Consider the following 23,954-nt stretch of genomic DNA (forward strand, 5'->3'; position numbering starts at 1 on the left):
CAGAGAATAAAGCAGATATTGGCGAAGACTGTGAACGCCAATCGAACGGATTGGTCAACGAAGCTTGATGATGCTCTATGGGCATATCGCACTGCATACAAGACCCCCATAGGTATGTCGCCTTACCAACTTGTATATGGGAAGTCTTGTCATTTACCAGTAGAGCTAGAGCACAAGGCTATGTGGGCAATGAAGAAGTTAAAATTAGATTGGGGCACTGCATCTAATCAAAGGATGAATGACTTGAACGTGCTTGATGAGTTTCGCCTAAAAGCTTATGAAAGTTTAGCCTTATACAAAGAGAAGATGAAGAGGTATCATGATCAAAGAATTGAAATGCGAGAATTTGTGGTTGGTGATCGTGTGCTGCTATTCAACTCTAGGTTGCACTTGTTTCCAGGCAAACTCAAGTCCAAGTGGACTGGGCCATTTTTGCTCACAAAAGTGCTCTCGCATGGAGCGGTTGAGCTTGAAAATAAGGATGGAACAAGGCTTGTGGTGAACGGGAAAAGGATCAAGATCTATCTGGGAAATGCTGAAACTGTGCAAGAAGTGATCGAGGCCTGCAATCTTGATGAAGTCTGAGTAATCAAGATACCTGCATTGTGCCGCGACGTTAAATCAAGGGCTGCTTGGGAGGCAACCCAAGATGTAAAATCTAGCCAACAATAGGGTTCTGTTTTCCATTATGTAGTTTAACTTTCTTTGATTATTTGCGTCTTTGTATCAATGTAGGTAGGGGTTTCAGTATTTTAGTTCTTAGTGTTGGCTAGAAGTAATATAGGGTCCGTGTCTAAAAAGTGTCCAGAAAATGTAAAAAAATAGCCTATTGGTTGCTTCAAGTGCAGGTACACCACGCAAGAAATCTGCAGAAAATGGTCTGGTGCAGAGGTCTACGGACCCCATCGACGGTCCGTCGATTTATCCACGGACCGTCAATGGTGTCCGTAGATCCCAGGTAAGTCCCTAAAATTGTCCTAGTATAATTGTGATCTACGGTCCTGATATACGGACCGTAGATCGACTCACGGACCGTAGACGGGGTCTCGTGAGTCCAAACCCTACAGTTGACTGACCCGACCTGGCCCCCATTACTTAAAACCCCCATTGTTTCAAATCATTTCCCTTCCCTCCATTACTCCCAAAACCGTTTCACCCACTCTTTAAACTCCCCAAATCACTCCATAATCTGACAAAAAGGGTCTGGTGTTTGGTCAGTGACGAAAAGGTGACTCCTTGGTCTTGCTAAATCATAGTATCATCACGCAATCACCCCACTCCTTGTTGCTTGTAAGGTAATAGACTTTCTCTTCACTTTGAATTTCGATTCATAGATTGAATATAGAGGGTCGGGAGTGGGTCTTGACCTTGGGTAATTGTTAGATGAAATTGCATGATAAACTTGAATAGTACAATGCCCTTGGAATGATAGATAGTGATTGTATAGCATTACTTGTAATGTGAGTTTATGTGATCGTAAATACTATATGCTAGTTTCGACTTAGGGTTCCACATCTAGTCTAAATTGTTGGGTTTAATAATCGGTCGGAATCTTAAGAATGACGAACTAGCATATTTTAAGTGTGTATATGCATGATTAGGTTGTGTTAATGTTGAAACCAAAAGCCAAAAATGTATGATACCTGGCACTGATGGCTTCCACGATACCCCGTCTACGGACCGTAGATCCATCTACAGACCGTAGATGGGGTTCGTCACTAGATGCACCTGCAAATTTTCACAAAGTGTAAAACCACGGAGGTGGACTACGGTCCGTAGATCCATCTACGGACCGTTCTGCACTTCCGTGGTTTCATCTGCGACCTACATTTCCGGCCCCCTGATCCACGAAAGAGATCCACGGACCGTAGATCAGTCTACGGACCGTAGGTCTCCTCCGTGGATGACCACTGTAGCATCTGTCAAATTTTTTTGTGGACTTAGTTTAGGGTCGTTACCAATTCTAAATAGTTTCTTTTGCTGCATATGGTTAGTTTTGGCACTAATATCGTTCCTGCAGGTACGATGGCACCCAAGAAGATGGTCACCTACTCAAAACCGGGCAAGTCAAATCGGTTGCCCCTAGCTTCCGGTTGATTGATGAGGACACCGAGAACGACTCTGACCCAGCATATGTGCCTCTCAACCCTAGGGCCTCTCGCGCAGCACCCAGAAGCACCCCTCGGAAGGTGATTCCCGACGTAGTCACTGTCTCCCAGTCTGATGAGGAGCACACGCTGATCGGGTCACCAACTGGGGCTGCTTCCAGTTCAGAGGGACCTATGTCCGGATCCGAGTCTACCCATGCCTCAGGCTCCCAGTCTACCCACTCTTCACACTCAGAGTCTGTCCATGCTACAGGGTCCAACGCCAAATCATCCACAGGGTCTGGAGAGAATGATCAAGCAGCCTCGTCTGATGAGGCAACTAGTTCAGAGGCCATTCCTGCACCAAGGAATGATGAACCCGCTCCGGTAGCAGGGGAGCTGAATAGGTGGTGTGTAGAGGTCAATGGCAAATCTATCGGGATGCAAAGATGGTAAATGACAAAAAAAAATGGCCCGATTAATTCAAGAGGAGCGTAGAGTCCTCACGGGGAGCTTGCATACTGTACCAGATATTCACCGGCTGTTCAAACTTCACAAGTGTGACTGGATGGCTCGAGACCCAGGGACGTATAGCGAGGAAATTGTCCGGGAGTTCTATGCTTCCTATGCTGCCACTCTCTGCGGGTCCATTTCCAAGCGGTCAAAGCCACTAGCTCAGGCCCCGCTCACTTCCACCTTGGTTCGAGGGTGTCCGGTGGACATATCACCCGCCACCATTAGCCGTTTTCTCTATGGTCCTACCACGGGCCACTCTTGGTCTCCTAACACGTCAGAGTTTGATTACCGCTGGGACATCGTGCGGAGTGGCACTTTCCAGAGGAATGCTGAGCAGCGAGAGGCTGTGATACTATGGCTGGCCAGGTACATTGCTGCAGATGGCGAGCGAGCGGAATGGGTCGCTGCTCCACGGTTGGGCATCCGGAAGGCCACATTGAATTTTGTAGCAAAATTCTTCTGGCTGTTGGTACGCAACAGAGTGTCGCCCACAAAAGCTGACAATCAGTCACTTGGGACAGAGCGGTGATGGTTGCTGCATTGGTGGCGGGAGTAGAGATCGACTTTGCCCGAATGCTGCTGGCAGAGATCCACGAGAGAGCTTTCAGGACCTCCACTACTTACCCTTTCCCCTGTCTGATCTTTCACTTGTGCAAGGACTCTGGAGTGCCGATCTGGCATTGTGACAGGCTAGTCCACCCTACAGGGGATTGGACATCGGCCTTATTCGGGATGACGCAAATGTGGCAGCACCTCGCAGAGAGCCCAAATTGAGGTACCCCCCTTGGGCTCCGATCTTGCAGACACTGTGGGGCAGGCACAGGGCGGTGACCCCATGATCCCAGACCACACCGACACTGTCCCAGGCTCCTCTTCTCAGGCAGCTAGTGTTGCTCCTAGTTCTTCCCGGTCCACACCACAGTTAGGAGCGACTGTTCTCCCGATGGCCAGAGTACAAAAGTTAGAGGCGCAGATGGCCACACTGCTGCATCACATCCAGCCTTGGATGCAAAAGTCGATTGCCGAGTCCGAGGCTAGAATGGAGCGCAAGATAGAGGGGATGATGGACCGTAAGGTCCTGGCGGTTAATAAGCGGCTTGACGCCTTTTAGTTGCGAGTCCTCCAGCGATCAGTTCCGGCTACAGACTTATCTGCTTTGCAGGCTGACATAGCCAGCCTCCGGACTGATGTTGATGCCATTCTTGCTGCACCTTCAGTTGAGACTCAGGCTGCCCCTACTGCGCTGGCTGATGATACAGTGCTAGATGCTCTATTCAGTGGCATCACCGAGGAGGGTCCTGCACCGACACATGCCAAGGGCAAGCGGCACCGCTCTCATCGCACGGAGGAAGAGAAAGCTCAGAAAAGACAGCGTCGGCAGGAGAAGGAGGCTAGGAAGGCTTCGATCGCAGACGAAGAGTTGCGCCAGCAGAGGGTGCGTGAGAGAGCTGCAGGGGCATCGAGCTCTGCCCCAGTTGTAGAGGATCAGCCTATTTTGAGAGGCGTTGCGAGCACCACTGATGGTGCGGAGCGTTTGATAGAGAGCACTACTGAGGGTGCTAGGATTGTTAAGGTGGGCACTACTGAGGGTGCCCCCACTGATGTTCCAGAGGGCTCCGAGAAACCGGACCCCCCTGCTTGTTGATGATTCGCCGGCGCCTTGCGCCACAGGTTTGCTTCACTCAAATCCATTCACTTTTACTGTCTATGTATGCATTGTGGACAATTGCATCTATTTTTGTTGGGGGTGATAGGGTGAAGTCTGAGTAACCCAACTCATGAATCCTCTCTTGGGGTTTTCTTGCCTGTGTTCTTTTACCCCAAGAGATTGTTTAATTTTTGTTGAATCGGCATGTCTTAGGATTGTGTGTGTAGAAGCATGATACAGAATGAAGCATGATGGCTTAGGAAAAATGATACCCGTCAGATTCTGGGTTGTATGCCAGAAGTAGGCTACGATTTGTTGATTGTGTTGGCTCTGAGTATGACATAGTAACAATCGACCTGATTGCATGATTAAACCTGAAACTTGAACTGGGTAATCTGATAATCTGATAATGAAACTATGTGCCAAGAGTGGGTGAGAATCATTGACTGTTCAAACAGTTTTGTGCAAAACTAGAACGTGCCCGGTTAGTCCTGCTAAGACAATTCAATCTAGAGGATAGGAAGTGATCATAGGCCGTTGTTCTGAAAAATCCATAAATTGCCTAGAAGGATTCAACCAAATGAAATAATTGTTCCCTTTGATCCAACTATGAGCCTAAAAATAAACCATTTCTTTCTAAAACCCCGAACTCACTTTCCCATAATCTACTATGTTGGCCCCGGTCCCTCCTTGGACATGTGCACTTTCACTTAGGCCAAAAGCCTAAGTTGAGGGTGGCTAATGTAAAAAGTAACTTCAATCTTGGCCCTGACCTAACATCGGGTATTGTGCACCTCAACTAACGGAAAATCCATAAGTTGAGGGTGGCTATGAAAGAGGAAACTGAAAGAAAAATGGGGATGAAAAGAGTGAAAAAAAATGGGGGAAACGTAAGGAAATGATGTGAATTATTAAAAGAGAAAGGAGCAATAAAATAAAAGGAAATTGAGCTACAAAGTTTAAAGTCACTTCCGTGGTTGAAGAAAATCAAGGTAAAGCGGTAAAGCAATAATATGACAAAAATAGGGCAAAAAGAGGTTAAAAGCCTAGTGTAATGACAAGGAGGGCAGAAAGTCACAGAACAGTACCCAAATGTACCACACCTGACCCTGAGCCTACGTTACAAGCCAATAAAGTCCTATAGTGATCCTGGAGTCTAGTTTGAAGAGTCTGAGCAGTGAAAATAAGGGCAAGCTTATGGCAGTAAGCACTAACTGTATTTGAAATTACTTCTGAGCGTGAGTGTTGAATAAATCCTTGTACCATGAATGAAATTATTTTTTTGCGAAAAAAGGATTTCGTTTGAAGGGCACTAGTTCCATTGTTGGAAAGTTGGTACCTGGGTGACAGTGAGAAGGTGTCTGTTGTGTGTGAGTTGGTTGGTCTGTGTCATGATGTGATCCACATGAGTTGGCTTGTCAAGTCTAAGAGAACGAATGTGCACCCGAACAATGAGGAGGTAGAGAGCCATGGGATTGCTTGAGTTTAGAAATGTTTGCTTCTATACAAGTGTCGTTTAGAGTTGTAGTGCGTCGCTTGAGGACAAACAACGAATTTAAGTTGAGGGTGTTGATATACCGTGAGTTTATGGTATTTCTAATACATTTCACTTACAAGTTGTGTGTGTCTAGGGCCTTTTTATATTGGTTTTTATGTGTTTTATCATGTTTTGCAGGAAAGGTGTTCAGGCGCGGAAGTTTAGAGACAGCTGAAGGAAATGCAGAAAAAGGCATCCACGGAGGTCATATACGAACCGTAGGTCCATTCACGGTCCGTAGGTGATGACTGTAGATCAGCAGGCATGGTGTTGAGGACAAATCAGGGAAATCTGACCAAGTGTGGAACCACAGTGCCCATTGACGGTCCGTAGATTGATCTACGGACCGTCCTGTTGATCCGTAGAGTGAGACTGCGAGGGTTCCAGTACCTGATTTTTTAAGATTCTAAGTATGGAGCTACGGAAGGGATTGACGGACCGTAGGTCGATCTACGGTCCGTGTTGTTGGTCCGTCGTTTGCTTCAGAGAAGCTGATTGTTGGATGTTGAAATATTTTCTAAGTCCCGAGTGACGGAAGGGACTTACGGACCGTATATCCATCGACGGTCCGTAAGTCAGTCTCGTGGATCGAAGACACGTACCTGAACAAAACTCTCCTTAATTTGTTTCCTTTTTTTATTTAGGATTTGTTTTCTATAAATAGGACATGTAAACCTCGTTTTTGGGGGTTAGACATTATTATTCTATTTTTGCTTTGTAACTTTGGAGATTAATTTGCAACCCTAGCAATTATTGATTTCCCAAGTTCGTTTTGAAGATTTTGGCTTTGCAATTCAAGTTAACTTTCTGAGTTTATTATTCTCTTTACGTAAGTTCATGATTTCTTCATCTACAATTATGAATTGTGTTCTTGCCAATATGAGTAACTAAATCCACAACTAGGGTTGTGGGAACCATGATCAATTAACAAAGTATGACTAGTAAATAAGCAATTCTTGACTAGTATTTTGCATGCACTGATAATTCTTTCGTTTAGAAGTCTTTTTAACGGTGGCCAACGTTAGAACTCGCCTTGTTACTACTTGCCGGACCAAGGAGGTAATTAACAAGAAAAGAATTATCAACATAGATTTAGTGTGATACTATCTAATAGGCTAGTGTAGATTGGTGCGAAGTAATAACTAAGCCAAACATCGATTATGATGTCTAATATGAGGTAAAGGTAAGGGTTAGTAAATTATACACACGTAGCCGGACCAAGGTGCGGGGTGAAATTCTCTAGATGCCGGACCAAGGATTTAGAGATACCTAACTTATCACTTTGCATGTAATACACTAGAAAAGGATTGCTATTACTAGGATTACTGCGTTATGAGATTATGGGGAACACGTGTACCCTAGTTATTTCTCTTATCTTGATAACAACCAAAGTTGAGTTTAATTATTGATTACTTATTAAGGTCTTACTATTTGTTTCACACAAGCACAACTCCCATTTTTATTACCTGCTTCTGGAAATAATTTGACTAATTGAATATAATTGTTGGTTAAAAGTAAAGTCTAAACCATTTTCCTCGTGGGATCGATCTCAACCTACAAGTTGGGTTTTTTACTTGATAACGATCGCTTATGCTTCTGAAAGGAGGTGTAATTTGAGCGTATCACCCATCCCCTAGCCTACATTATGACCCGTTAAAATCCTATTTGATTCTACTCGAGCATGCTTAATTAGTGGAGATGTACATAATGGGCAAGCATATGGTTCTTTATGCATACATGTGAATTTCTTTGAGTGTGAGAGTTGTTTTTTATATGAAGTCCTTAATTTATATTCAATCTTTTGAATTGAGTGTGTGGACTATTTCTTTTTGTGAGGGCACTTGTTTCATGATAGATAGGTGACTTTATTAACTTTCTTTGATGAGAGTAGGCGAGCAAGCTTAAATTTGATGAGTTCAAAGTCCTTCCTTGAGGTTAGGAGGTTAGAGGTTTGTTGTGTATTTGGATGTCTTGCATAATGAGAGGAAATTGTACTTGACAGTTTGAAATTTCTATATGGCCTAATTGTTTGTATCAACCAAAGTGATGACATTCCCAATTTGATTTTTTTGAGATGAGTTTTAATGTTTACTCGAGGACGAGCAAAAGTTTAAGTGTACGGGTGTTGATGTGAGGCTAAAAATATATTTTCTTATCATTATTTTTCTCACAGTTAGTATTTTTATTTGTCCTTTATGAGTATAAATTTTATGGATTGTGCTAAATAGTGTATTTTATTTGTAGGAGTAAATTGGTGAAAAGATGAAGAAACTTGAAGCTAAAACGAATAAAAGATGGAAGATTATAGAAGAAAATCAAACGGACAAATTAATGGATTAAATTTAATATTATAATAAATAAATATATAAAGTGCAGTTTGTACAACAAACAGCAAAATCTGAAAGAAATATAAATTCTCGCCAATTAGGACTGTATATCCCCGCTCAACGACGTAGTTAGAGACAACTAATTGGAGTAGGCGATTAGAGGTCGGGAGACCATGATCATAAATTCAACCCTGTAAATCAGTAATTTGATAACCGTAGATAATTCATGCATGAGATGTAATACATGAAACCCTATGCATGTCGTGGCCCTGGAATTTTCAAACCATTGTAAGTAATCTTATTATTTAATTCCTGCATTCTTTTCTTTACAAATAAAAATCAAACACTTTTGGTACTCTTAAATAAATAATTAGACTAGTATAATCTAGTAATAGTTAGTTAAAAAGTCATTTGGGTTCGATAATACGATTCTTTTAAGAGCCACTATATTACTTGCGCGACCACGTACACTTGCGTGTGCAATTGGGAGCAACACTGCTACTCGTGGAGGAAATGAAAGCAACAGTTGTTGTATTTGAATCTTCAAGCGCAAGGCTGAAACTCGAACTATTCATACCATCAAAATCTACAAAATGTGAGTCTTCTTAACTACCTACAGTTAAGATTCGGTCCTTTCCCCTGACTTTTGAATTAATATTGATTGAAATATAATGTGACTTAGATTTGCTTGTTTCCTCACAGACTTGAATGTGCTTATGTTGTCCAATAGCGGAAGATATCTTCCTCATTTTGAAATTTTGGTACTAAAAAAGACAATATTTTTGGTTTCTCAGATGAAACTCGAACTATTCATACCAATATCCATTTGCATGAGATCTCAGCTAGTGCTTCTCTATCACTTTCACACACAATTTTTTTGAGTTAAGTAATTGGGGCTGTGATGAGATCTCGAAAAATGTCATACGCATCTCTCTGATATTAGTGATGTGAAATTTCTCATACCCATATACCTTTCTGAGCTTTTTAAGAAAAATCATTCGCATATGAGAACTAAAACAAGTGAGCATATTTATTGTTACTACAAAACACATGTTATTATGTTTTACTAGGCTACTGCAAAAACTAACAATTGTTAGTTTCTTTAACATGAAGCTCCTACAGTTTCATTTTATGTGAAAAAAAATAGAGTAAAGGAGGAGCTAGCAAGTTGTAAATAAAATAAAATAAAAAGTAAATGGAAAAATGCATAGTTATCATGATCTTCTGTTCCCTGGAAGTGCATTTTGCATATTTAGAAATGTTCACAAATATGATATAATGTACAGTGGGCATTCCTATAATCGAAGCACTAAGAAGTTGAAATATTTAGACGTAAAACAGGGGTGTAATTATGTCAACTTAAAGAAATCATAAGAGTGGACAAGCTGAAGGTAAAAATCAACATGTTCTCGGCATCACTAGAAACATTGTGTCTGCTTCAGCTAATAATGAAAATGAATCACATTATCTCATTGATGAATTTTGTCTTTGATATTAGCTAATTATTGCATATAACCAAATCATCCTATTGAAAATTTAAGGTAGCAAAACTGACGTGCAAAATTAACTTTCCTGAGTATACACTCAAGGTGTTTGATGATGTGTCCAAGTTAGTTTCCCGAGTGATAGACCGGGGCTATTGTCTGAGGTGATCAGTGAGCACTGTCCTCACAAATCTCAAATGCAATGTGGTTAATGCTAAGGTGTGAACTCATAACGCCCAGCAACAGCTATAATGCAAGTTACTGGTGAGGAAACGGGAAGCACAATTAATGATCCGGAAAGGTTGTCTATGATGAAGCAATTATTGTGCAATGTACTTAGATGTAGCAATAAATTTAGGAATTCCAAAGAAAATAGTATATGATGGGGTCTCTTATACCGAGAGAAGGCCTCACCAGCTAATGTTGTAGACCAAGATTATGAACATGCTGCTGGTGAAGGATTGAATGAAAAAGAGAGGCCTAATGTGAGTGTCCTTAATTGGTAAGATAAGGACTACTCCGTTGTGACAATCTGGTGAAAGCACCAGGTACCACAATTTTCTAATAGTTTCAGAAATTATTTATTTTTCTGAAAATTTGTTAACTAATATTACAAACTTTGTGCTCGTTGAAGGAGTACTACATTGGACATATAGATGGTTCCCCGGTAAAATTAGACGCAGAACGAAAAAGAGTGATTCAATGTCTTGAAGCAACAATTGAAAGAAGGGTATCTGAGGTTAGCACTAATGATTTACTTTCTAAATCTATTTAGATCCATTCTTCGATATATATTCAGCTCTAGCTACCTTTTTACTGTATAAGAAGGCGAAATTGATAGTTGTAATTGGTGCTTGAATTTTGGTGGCAACTTATATGTTTTACCTTGTCTATGTCAGCTAATGAAATTGAATTTTGATGGCAACTTATATGTCAACTTATATGGAGTATAAAACGTTAGTGTGAGTAACGTATATCAACCTAACGTCGTCAGCTTTTAAAAAATAAAATATACCCTAAAACGTTATTGTGAAATACGTTTATACTAGTTTTATAAAATTTTAGAAAAACGTATTATTTTGGTGAATTGTTTTATATAATGGCTTAGTTTGGTCAAAAATTCCTACAATATGTTGGTTTTTGTTTTACTTTCGTCCCTCTATTTTAATTATCAGAACTGGTGTCAGAATCTAAATTGCAGAAGAATCATCACATAATTAGAGTTAAAGACGAACATAGAAGATGAGGTATCTCAATGACTTATCTACGTCTTCACACTCCATCAAATATGATTTTATAGAAATTCAATGGTTATTAGGAGGAAATTAAATCTTAAAATAGGGGTATTAGATGGTAATAGTGGAATTAATATGTCTTTAGCTTGTTCATAATACTATCTTATTAAGTCACACATTTAATAATTTTGTGAGTTCAATTTCATTCTCCCACTGTTTTCATGTATATACGTCAAAGTCGAGAGAGAGGTGTAGGAAATAGTGAATATAGATAATGCATATAGTTGACTCTAATTAATTTTGAATTGAAGTAGTGATGATTGATCGATCAGTAACCACCTTGTGGACACAAGTCAATAAAAACTTGGATCATAAAATGAAGTGTCACTGTGCTGCTTCAATTTTACGGGATGCAAATCAAATGTACTCACGAATGAAATGTAAACCTACTATTTAACTGCTAAATCATCAGTTTTGACGCGTGTTGTCAACTGTCGTGCATCTAACTCTACACATGTTGTCGCTTCGTTTTGTATCATCTTTGAATTTTGCCTGCTTCTCAGAACTTCTTCTTCGTCTCAGGTGAGTCTTCGCTCCCTTGGCGTTGTTTTGTGCTAATTTACAGATGTTATTCTCATGCTGCTTAGATATTATATAGAAATTAGGTTTTAAGATAAAGTTTTGCCATTGTTGGTACCATGGTGCTTAGAGATTACATAAATTAGGCTTTAGAGCAAAGCTAATCTCTTTACTATTTTTTGGATTATATAATTTTTCCTTCGTTGTATATGATCAAAGTTCTCTGGCTATGTTTTGGAGGTTAGAATCCCACCTTTCCTGTTCCAAATGCCTTCTACACAGCTATGTGTATAATCAATTCGGTCGTTGTGGTCGGACTCTATTACGGATTTCTAACCACATTCTCCATAGGGCCCTCTTATCTCTTCCTTCTCCGAGCTCTGGTTATGGAAGAAGGAACCGAGAAGAAGGTATCAGCAACAACTGGTTTTTTTACGGGACAGCTCATGATGTTCATATTGATCTATTATGTGCTCCGCCTTTACAAGTTATGATAATTGCAAACTTTCGCCGGGGCAAAAAAATTGTTCCTCTTTTCATTTTCCAGTCATTCATAAACTACCAATTCTAGTGGTGATGCGGCAACGTATTAGCAGTGTTACAATTTGGAAAATGCAGTATGTATTAAAGAGTGTTTGATATATGAAGGTATTCATACTTCTTTTCGAATATGGAATTATGAAATTCATACTAATGTAAGGTAAGGTTGTGTATAATAGGCCCTTCCCCAAACCTTTCACATAGCGTGAGCTTTAGTGTACCGGAGTTTGCCTGCCTTCAATCGGATGGCACCTCCATCTATTATATATCTATATATATATATTTAAAGTTGAAGGCGGGTTTTGCATTAAACCATAGAGCTATTTTGTTTCTATACTCAAGTTTCTAACAGTGACAAATCCCTTTTGTGTATCCTGCTAAAATAACTTGTGTATAAATATATTACTTCCTCTGTCCCAATTTATGTGACTTATTTTCTTTTTTAGTCAGTCCCAAAAAAAATACACATTTTCATATTAAGTAACAATTTGACTATAAAATGTATATTTTACCCTTAATGAAATGATTTACAGCCACACAAATTTCTATCATTCATTTTGGACCACAAATTTTAAAAGTCTTTTTTTCTTTTTTAAACTCCGTGTTGAGTCAAACTACCTCACATAAAATGAGACGGAGAGAGTATGTTGTTTTATAAACAAACAGTATATGCAAATTGCATTGATTGGACTTCAGTTCACATTTGTTATCATTGTGTCAACATGTCAGTCAAATGCTTTTATTTTTCTAAAAAATCACTATACCATCTGGCCTACTTCATTTTGTTTGCTAGTGGATACATGACCAACATGCAAGGAACATAAATAACTTGATCCAACTAAATGCATGTATTTGATCTAGGGATTAACTTATATGCAATAACAATGTATATATATCTATGGATCTAAAATTTGAACTTTATGAATTTGAAATTCATTTGGTTTACGATACTCTGCAATTTATTGTTCTCTATAAAAAAAAATAAGTTTTTCATTTTTCGAACAGAAACATGACATCTCTGGTTAAGGTCAAGGAATAACTATTTGATCAAACATCCTTACTCCCTTCGTTTCAAAGATAAAAAAAAATTCTATTACCAAAATATTTAATTTTAACTTCTCACGTAACATTTTCAAAATCATCAAATTAAAGAATAGTTTAATACATTATACATATTTAATGCATAATGTATTATACATATTATAATATTTTGAGTACAAAATTCATAAAAAAAAATTATTTACTTAAACTTTCTGTCAAATCAAAATAAAATAAACAAATCAAAACAAGAAAAAATCCACCTTTGTACCTAAACAATTAGGAAGCAATTTCCATGAAAAGATGATTCACCTAAAGTCCAAAATATACACTATTATTCAGCTGTCACTTCTTTATCATTTAATTGTAATCCATTGGGTAAAGAAAAGTCTAGACCACTTTTTTTTTCTGACATTTTGTCCTATATATAATTAAAGATGTGCCAACTTCCTATGAAGTTTCATGGAAGGTGAAGATTGATCAAAAACAAAAAAAAACAAACACAAAACTCCTGTAATCTTTATTTTTTAATTTCCGCTCGATGTTTTATATCCACATTGTCAGAAAAGTCCATATAATCATTTTTTTTTTATGATTTTTGTGAAGAACTGTGTTTTCTCTCTCCTTCATTAACAAACGAACAAAGTGAAATTGTGCCTCAGCTATACACTCTCTTTATTTTACAAATCTTGTTGATTCTGAACTTCGTTTGCTAAGAAATCAAACTTTTGACTATGAAGTCTCATAGAAGGTGAAGTTTGAAACAAAACAACAAGAAAAAATAAACAATTCTCCATTAGTTTTGGATTATCTTGTTTGTCCAAACAAGACTTTTTCCCGATTATAACCCTTTTTCTTATGAAACTTTTTCATGTGTTTAATTTATTTACCTTTGAAATGGTTCTCAAAATTGAACATTGCCTTGTTTTAACTTTTGTTTAACAATATGTTTAATATCACTAACCCTTGAGTTCTTCTTTATTTTACTTTAGGTAACTAAAAATTAAAACATTTAAGAGAAGTTGATCTTTTGATTTTCTTTAATTAATAGGATAATTATTATCTTTATAAGTTGTAGCTTATTATTTATTCAAATAAAAAAAAAGATTCTTAGACATTCACACATTCATTCTAACGACCTCTTAATTATCAGCATTAAGAAAATATTAAATCATATTATTATATTACTATCCAAGTTACGTATGGTAAGGTAATAATATAATATTATTTGAATTTGGGAATATGATAATTGAAATATTCTCCAAGATTATTGCAATTGTTCCTAGGTATCTACTTAGAACATGCTAGCATGTGGACAATGATCAATGATCAACCAACTAGAAATTAAAGAGAAATAATTGCCTGGTCTGAGTCAAATTTAGAATTTGAAATTTATAATTTCTTTCGTTATTTTTAAGTTAAGTGTAGTTTTATTTAAAGTTTGTTATCCCTTTTAAAGTTTGGCATGCATCAACTTTATTTTTGAAAAAAATTATTCATGAAGTTTGGTAGAATTTTATTTTGTTTGTGTAATTGCTAAGCATGAAAATATGATATGACCAATTTCTTTGATCTTAACCTCTCATCTTACTTTGAAAAAGTAGATTACAATAATCTAATTATGACAATTTGGTTTGTAATCATAATTAGCATGGCAATTAGACGATTTGGACGTTTGAACGGATTAGTCTATAATGTGTTCATCAAAAAAGGGTCTAATGATCAATACTTATCACATTTTTTCATGACTAATGTCGTTAATTTTAACGTTTTAGAGTCATCAAATAAGAATTTATTAATCTAGTCTTTTTTCGTGTGCATATACATGTTGATTTCCCTTAATTTAGTTAACAATCTCTATTGTATTACCTATTTTAAATTTATGTGTCAATCGAAAACACCATGGTGATCCATACCAACTCATTATCATGACTACCGTCGTTCATTTAGGTGTGTTTCGAGATTATAAAGCCTGACTTTTAGAATTTAATTATTTTTCATGTGTATTAGTATAAAAATCAATTTTCATGAATTTTATTAACGGACCACATGTTTTTTATAATAAAATAACTAATACATGAATAACTAAATTATAATTAATTAAAACATAACAGTCTAATATGCAAGTAATCATATATTCAAAAGAGAAATGTAGAAAATAATGCTCAATATATCATGGGTTAAACGGAAGGAATTTGTTCTCATTTTATATATATATTTCTTCCAAATATAGATCAATCCTAGCCGTTAGATTGACCTAATCAAGGGTCCTAATTAATCTCACAAACCATTTTCCCAACTAACACAAGAAATAAAATAAAATAAAATAAAACGATTTCTATTTTTTTTTTTATCTCTGCTGTTCCATCATAAGACAGAAATCCTCGAAGCAGACGAACCCATCTCCATTTTTATCTACACTTGTTATCATACGCTTACATTCCTCTAACGTGCACCGTTCATCGCCGATCATTCTAAACACGTTGAACAATTCCTCTCCGGTGATTTTCCCGTCGTGATCCTCGTCGAAGAAATCAAACGCATCTCTCAGCTCACCTGCATCTTCCGCCGCCGACGGAGGCGTCGGTTCAAACGCCGAGGTGATAGTTTCGAAATTCTCTAAGCTAATACATCCATCTCCGTTTTTATCCAATTCATCAAGCAACAAAACAAGTTCCTCTTCAGTCGGTGGAGATTTACCTCCAACTCTGCTTAAAATCGCTTCGAGTTGCTCCTTCCTTATCTTACCGTCTCCGTTATCGATGACGGAAAACGCTTGAACGAGATCGGAGTAAACTCCGGCGGTAGAGATCTCGGACCAGTCGTCAGCTGAGATCTCGTTGGATAAAGTCGGTAATACGCTCGTAGGAGTAGAAATTCCTCCTCCTCCGCAGCCGCCGCCTTTGTTGGAAGAGGAGGATGAAGAGGAGTAAGACGGATCATCGGATCTGGAAAGGGAGCGGGATTTTTTGGACTTGAAGAAGATTTTGGGGAACTTCATAGTTGAGAATTTGGAGAAGGAAAAGGAATTGAAGAAGGAGGTTGATGGGAGGAAGGAAGGAAGAAGAAATGGAGGAGGTTAAGTAGGACTCCATTAGTGAGCTTCGAGGAAGCTTCGTAGAGAGAGAGAGAGAGAGAGTGAAAATTTTGAAGAGTATTTATTGGAGGGGTTGTTTTGTTTGGTTGTTTTTAAAATTCTCTCCTGGTACGTTGGAACACACTTTTCTCCTACTTTTTTTTTTTGAGTTGCGTGTATCTAAATTACTCGTCTTTATTTATCGGTTCAATTTTGACTTGACACACTTATTAAAATAATGAGCTTATCATTTTACCTATATTAAAAATAAAATCACTCATTAATTTGTCAAAAATGACAAATAAAAAAATAATCAAACTAGAAAATATTTAACAAATAAATAGAAACGGATAGAGTATTTAATTAAGTACTCAATTTCTCTATATTTACTTGTCAAATATATTAAAAATAATTCTTCAATTTTATTTATTCAGTTTAAAAATCAAGGAATAATTTATTATTTTATGTTTATTTTATTCTTATTATTAAATATTATTTATTTCTTAATATTTAGATGAGTTATAATCAATAGGAATGATATAGTAAAATTAATCATCTATTTATTATTGGCAAAAGGGTCCAATGGACCCTTGTACTTGTATACGTTTGTATTATGAACCCTCCTACTAAACGTTTTATCAATTGAACCGTTAAACTTAATAAATTGCGATATATCGAACCCCTCTGACCATTGACCAAGCATATATGACATTGAAATGACTGAGTTGGCAAGAGTGTGTGATTACACTCGCGTGTAAGCAAGTAAACATCATATTTGAATTAAAAAGAGTTATTAAAATTATAAAAAAATAATATTTTTAAAAATAAAAAATCTTCTTCTTCCCCATTTCACCTTTTTTCAGATAACCCAATCCCTGCCGCTAATCCCTTATCTCTTTCTTCTCTACACTCTAGCAGAGATCTTGACACTAATCCATTATATTTTCACTAGTACGAGAGGTGGCGAGAAGGTTTGTTGTGGCCGGAGAGAATCGAGAGGAGAGGCAGTCTTGGTTTGTTGGTGGTGCATGAAAGGAAGACAATGGAGGAGACTGTGGTGGGTGAGGGTGAGATGAGTTGGTCACGACGGTGAAAAGGTTTGCCGGCCAAAGCTGGTAATGCGGCGACCTAGGTTGCTGATTTTGTGAGATTGAAAAAGGAGGAAAGGAAAATGGTGAGAGTGTGCGGCGGAGATAGAGACGGGTGTGTGAGAGAGAGAATAGACTGTGCTAGCAAGAAGAGTGGCGGCAACGACTTTCTAATCTGGTGGCTTGAGTCTATTTCACGGTGGAAATAGGTTGGGGAGAAGACCTGGAATCCCAAATTTTATTTTAATGAATAAATTAAAATTTTATTATTTTTATTTAATTCTTTTGATTAATAATTAAAAAATATAGTTAATGGAGATAATTATGACATGTCATTGATTTATGTGACATGAATTTGACATGTCATCTATTTATGAGCGAGTGAATTACACATATGATAGGAGAGGTTTAAAAAACTTGTTTTGATTGAGTTTAAGGATTTCGTTGGTAAGTAGTTAAATAGAAGGGTTTACAATACAAACTCAAACAAGTATAGGGGTCTACCAAACCATTTCGCTTTTATTATTTCGTAAGGAGTATATCACGCCAAGCATAAACAAGTAAAAGATGGACATGGATGAAGTATGTGTTATTTCTAACCTACATAAGTATCGAGTAACTATGTAAGCTTACTCATGTCTAAATATTAAATCAAATTACACTAATTTATCACAATTATTGAATGGGTATAAATATGTGGGTAATGTGATAGATTATTATATAGGGTGAGTCACTTTGAGGGGTGTTTTAATTAATTTATTTTTAGCGACTTTTGGTTCTTAAACATTTTTTTAGTTTTGAAAGTGTTTGAAGTTTGCATGACTTTTGACTTTTGACTTTTGACTTTTAACTTATAAGTCATTTAAAAGAAATCAATCCAAACACCTCTTAATACTCCTATGGTAGTATTAATAAATTCCACATAGGACAGAGAGAATGTGATTGGGAGAAAAAATCTATAATTTTTTAGATTGAAAAAACTTCTAAAAAAGTAGAAAAAAAAAAAAAGAAGAAAGGATTTCCCATGATTGAGATCAATAAAAGAAGAAAAGTAGATCAATGAAGTAAAAAGTAGACAAGGAATCCAAGAAACTCATCCATACAAAGTGGAGAGAATAAATTCAGACCATGAAACCTTAATTCTAGAGAAGAAATGAATGTTTTGGTGGCATGGAAATTTTTTCCACAATAATTTCTAGTCATTCATTATATGTTTAAATAATTCATTATAAGCTCCTCTAATATTTGCTAATACTTTATTATAGATCTTGAACATATGTATATATATATATATATATGGACATAAGTAAAGGAACGACTATGGGACATATTTTTATATTGTCCCACACTTATTAAACACATCGTGTGGACAATTCTATAGTTACGTCCATATAATACATTTAAATGGTAGAGTTTTTTTAGAAAAAAAATTATGTTGAACTTAATTTAAAAAATATAGATCAAAGAAAAGGACCAACACACATCTAGGTTGATAAATCGAGGGGTATTGTATATGACATTTTTGGCAAATCTCAAATTGAATAAGAGATAAAGGTAAAGAATTTTATAAGACATATCATTAGTTCACATGATATGTACGTTTTAGGGCTCGATTATGACGTAGTCCAAGAAACAAATTCCTGAGATCTGTTGGATCAAAATGGACAATATACGTCATTGACTTGAACCATAATAAATCCGTTAGATTGTGCTCTAGATTTGCCACTATTAATGCAGTATCAAATTGCGTTTAACATAGGAACATATGCCCAAAATTGTCTCCGGAAATGAAGGAACAAAAAACACTTTTGTTTCCGTTGAATGATGTTTTATTTAACATTGAAGATACAGCTGGATGACATTTTTTTAACCTTGAAAAGCAAATTAAGCTAAAAGAATAATCAGCAAAAAGTCGACCCATAAAAGTTCACCTTTCCCCAGCTGAATCCATATCCGAAATTTTATTAAAGGTAATCAAGAATATTCATACATATATATAAATGGTATTTAAATTATATATACAATAGCTACCCTTAACCATCTTTAGCTCCACCTCTGCTGGCTAGGTCATGTTCCACCATACTTCCTCCTTTAGCTTTATCTAAATAGGGCGGGTTCTATGAGTTTAACCGAATAAATTATCTGTTGATCCAACATATGATGAAATGGTTGCACATTTGCACTATCACTAGTATCTTGTTTATGCAAATCCTTGAATTGGGATAAAGTTATGTATAGTTCAGGGCTCCAAAAATATTTTAATCTACTTGTAGCTTGCTACTATACATTATTGCACCAACTAGCTACACACTTTACCAATTAATATGACCGTTCACACTCTTTCTACACGAGAAAAGTCAAAGTATATTTTTTCTAGGGAAAAGGCTCAAATATGCCATCGAACTTTTAGAAAAGGCTCATTTATGTCATCCGTTAAAAGTTTGGCTCATTTATGTCATTGCTGTTAAAGAAAAGGCTCATCCATGCCATTTTTTTTAACTCCGATTTTGCAAAACCATTTTTTACACACCAAACATGGTTTAACACTTATCTATTGGTGTTTTTGAATCAAATGTACATTTTTTGCTTCTACATCCTTAAGAACATAAAGAACATTAACAATTCCCAAATTTCAAACTTATTCAATTCTTCATGAATCGCCTCAAATTTCAAGAGTAGTTTCGCTCCGAGCTAGATACCAAAACTCAATTTCTTTTGAGCTAGAATTCAACCTAACTCAACAAGACCCAATTGAAATTTCTTCAAAGTTTCAAAACTTGAACATTCTTTAATGGTAGATTCTCCAAAACTTCAAATCATTTGAAATTTTGAACATAAACTCAAAAAACACTAGTCAACAAAGATCTAATGTTAAAAACAAGAATCAAAGCAAATTTTGAAATTTTGGGACTGATTTTCGTTTTTTGGAATATATTTTTTAAATATGGGTGAATTTTTTGAACTCTGCAAATGATTTTAGAATTTTTATTTTTTTAAAAAAGAAATTAATGGTGTAGCCGAAATTTGAGATGATTTCGTAAAGAATTGAAGATGTTGAAAATTTTGGAGTTGTTTATGTTTTTCATGTGTTCTTGGTGTTTTTAAAGAAAAACAAGCAAAAAGTATACATTTGATCCAAAAATTCCAATTAAAAAGTGTTAAACCATGTTTGGGGTATAAAGAAATGGTTTTGCAAAACTAGAGTTAAAAAAATGGCATGGATGAGCCTTTTCTTTAACAGCAATGACATATATGAGCCAAACTTTTAACGGATGACATAAATGAGCCATTTTCTAAAAGTTCGATGGCATATTTGAGCCTTTTCCCTTTTTTCTATGTCATTTCATCGACATATTCAGAAATTGAATTTTATGAAAAAAATTTATAATAATTTCAACATTTACTATACATAATAATTTGATACACAACTAAATCAGCGTTTGGTCTCACGTTCTCAAATATTCTTAACAAATAATATTTGGGCCAAGTTTTTGGTGAAATTACACCACTTGTCCCAAAAATATTTGACTATAAAAAAATATGATTTATACTCATAAGCTTTAAAAACTATTAAAAATTCCATAAATTTATATTATCATTTTATAATGAATATGTTCCATTAACAAAAAAACTTTATAATATAATTGATAACAATCAACAATAACAAATAACAATATAGGTAAGACAATACATTAATCGCATACTCAAATTTGTCACTGATTTAATTATAATTATAGCCCATTAAACACAAATTGTTCCTTTGTCTCAATTTTATCACTCAAATTAGAACTCAAACTTTTCCGGAGGAGGTAGTAACAAATATTAGTTGGAATTAATAAATTATGGATATTTTTTATAAAATATTAAAGTTTGTGGTAGTTTTAATTTTTTTTAAAATTCCCAAATATTAGAACTTGGCTCAAATACTAGTTTTTTCTACTATTATACTTGACGAATATATTTGCCAAATTATATGCCCAAACACCCCTTCCCAAGTTTTCCCCAAGTATTCTTGGGGCCAAACGGGTCCTAAATATATACATGTGAGGTCTATGTAATTATTGAGTTCACGTTAACTATAACCAACTCAGTAGTATTCATAATTTTGAGATGATGGATGCATAATTACAAAAATGTGATCTAGATATAAATTTGATCGGTTTGATATTTAAATTTTATCACTGAAAACTATTAAAATTAAAAAATTATAGGTCCAAAATTATTATTTTTTAGCTATTACAATGACTTAGAGAGACGTTACCCAATATTAGAAAGGAAAATAAAACAAGATAAATAAAAGATTCAAATTTCTAACCTCGCTTAGGGAGGTATACTCATTCATCATCGCACGACGGCACACATTTATGTTTAAATATTTTAAAAAAATATAATACTACTATATATGATTTCAGGAAGTAAGCATAGATTCACGTGAATCCGATGATCCCCTCTTGAATACGCCTCTGAACACAGTATATCCGCCGCAGACTATCATTTTGTAAAAATATTCGTACAAACATTATCATGTCAATATGACAGAAATAGGCATAAAGTAATCTTGTGGTCCTAATTTGATTTTCTGAAGATTTATAAAGAAAAGTAGAATGAAAAAAGAAGAAGATATCCAAGAATCTTGTGGTCAATAGCTACTTGCAATAAATAAAGTTTACTGACTTTTCTCAAGAACTGAATATCCATGAGTTTATTCCAGTTTTTAAGAAGGCCTTGGAGATTATTTCTATGTGGAATATATCCTATTATGCATCATTTTAAATCTAATTAAGGTTATTATGTAACTAATGTTCATCAACTACTTTGGTTAAATAGATTTATAATTGACCTTTGACTTACGAAGAAGTGGAGACCATGTTTAAATAACACATTATGCAATAGTTGTTGATAAATTAGTGAGAACATATATAACAAATGAATCAAGGCATATTACTTGCATATAAACTTTCATATCTTAGTTATGATTAAGTGATATATATTCACTTTAATTTGTGTGTTGACATGCTATATGACTGACACCAGGGAATGGCGGGCTATGAAGACAGATTATAGAGAAGAACTGACATCTAGCGCTAGTAAGTTTTTTGAAATGAGTGCAGATTATTAAAAATAATAATTCCACATTGGAGTGACAATGTAAAGTGAAGAGCTTTATAAAACATAATACAAGCTCACCGGTACGTCAGTATGGTAGCAAATCTTTTAGATGCATAGTTTAATTATAAGGGAAGCATCTTCTACTTATTTATATACTAGATATGGGATCCCGTGCCAGCACGGAGCCCAATATATGTTACTGTTTCTGTTTTAATTTATGTGATACATATGAAATTTGAAGTTAATCAAATTTTTAGTATGTTTTTATATATTTTAAGTTGCTAATTATTTGTATTTAGAGTATGTTTTACGTAAATATATTAGAAATCACAATAAAAAAAACTTATAAAAAATTCATTGACTTTTGAAATTTCATTTGTATCACATAAATCAGGACCGAGTAATATATATGAAAATTACATAAAACGTACTATAACTCACAATAATTAGCAACTTAAAATATCTATATATCTATATTTCTCCCAATTTATGCGGTATAGATGAAATTTTGAAAGTTAACAAAAACTTTTTATATGTTTTGAAATATTTTAAGCTATTAATTATTATGATTTATAATCCTTTTTACATAAAAAAATTATTTATATAAAGTATAAAAGAAAAATTTTAGAAAAAGGAAACATAAATGTCAGCAGGAGTCCAATCTATGTTAATTTCTATATTTTAATTATTGTAATACCGATTGAATTTGGAGAGCCAACTAAAATTTTTTAAAGGATTTTTTTTATAAATTTTAAGTTGTTAATTATAATTTATAATATTTTTATTAATTTTAAACCAATATATGTTTTTCTCTGTCTCAATTACATGAGACATATGGAATTCGGAGAGTCAACTAAAATTTTAAAATATGTTAAGTTGTTAATTATTATACCTTATAGTACTATTACGTGATTTTCAAATAAAATATGTATTTTTTAATTTCAATTTATATGTCATTGATATAATTACATATATTAAGTAATGAAGAATTAATGTGTAAATTATGTGACACCTATAAATTTTGGAGTGTAAATCAAATTAGTTATATGATTTTAAAAAAAAGCGGTTAATTATTACAATTTATAATATTTTTTATATATTTTTTAAATGATATATATATATATATATATATATATATCTTTATGATATTGATATTAGTATTATAATAAATTAAATTTTATTATTTTAAATTTATGATCTCAATTGTCAGTCTATGCCACATTATAAAATGTTCCAAAGTAGATATCAGATTTACAAAAATGTCGATGCCAGCTAAAGTAATAAAATAACATCTAAGGGCATGAACCTATATATGTATATATAAAGCTGAATATTGACAATTTGATGTGGCATCTCTCTATGACCAGTATTTGTATTAATCTTTTTTTTCCTTTTTTTGACATTTTATCTTTGTTTTGTATTTTTTATTTGTATTTAAAAAAAAAGTATTTATGTCATACCCGATTAATTATGTCCTTTATAACATCTATTACACTAATATAGATTTAAGTAAATGAAAATGGAAGATGAAAAGATAAAAACTATTCATTTTTTATAACTCTTTATAATTATTTAGCCTATAAAATAAAAACAAAATAGTTGAGCATTTGTAACAAATAAGAACAAAATAGTTTTTTTTTCTTATTTATCTTTAATTAAAGTTTATAGATATTTTCTTAAAAAAGAATTT

At 34.9% G+C, this 23,954-nt stretch overlaps 2 protein-coding genes across 3 annotated transcripts in view; both read right to left on the reverse strand.

The window, feature by feature from the left end:
- Positions 1 to 23,954, reverse strand: part of LOC125820984 (uncharacterized) — a 443,574-nt gene that overhangs the window by 222,744 nt on the left and 196,876 nt on the right. The window lies entirely within an intron of this gene.
- Positions 15,198 to 16,143, reverse strand: LOC125820987 (probable calcium-binding protein CML36). The gene has a single exon (XM_049500418.1). It carries the CDS (start codon positions 15,990 to 15,992, stop codon positions 15,342 to 15,344), a length of 651 nt encoding a protein of 216 aa, XP_049356375.1. The 5' UTR covers positions 15,993 to 16,143; the 3' UTR covers positions 15,198 to 15,341.

This window comes from Solanum verrucosum, unplaced genomic scaffold (genome assembly GCF_900185275.1).
Source record: "Solanum verrucosum unplaced genomic scaffold, falcon-dt-bn FXZP01000232.1, whole genome shotgun sequence".
Lineage (NCBI taxonomy): Eukaryota > Viridiplantae > Streptophyta > Magnoliopsida > Solanales > Solanaceae > Solanum > Solanum verrucosum.

Bases quoted from the DNA above. Each gene is read 5' to 3' on its own strand.
- LOC125820987 (XM_049500418.1), bottom strand. From the start codon at position 15,992: ATGAAGTTCCCCAAAATCTTCTTCAAGTCCAAAAAATCCCGCTCCCTT.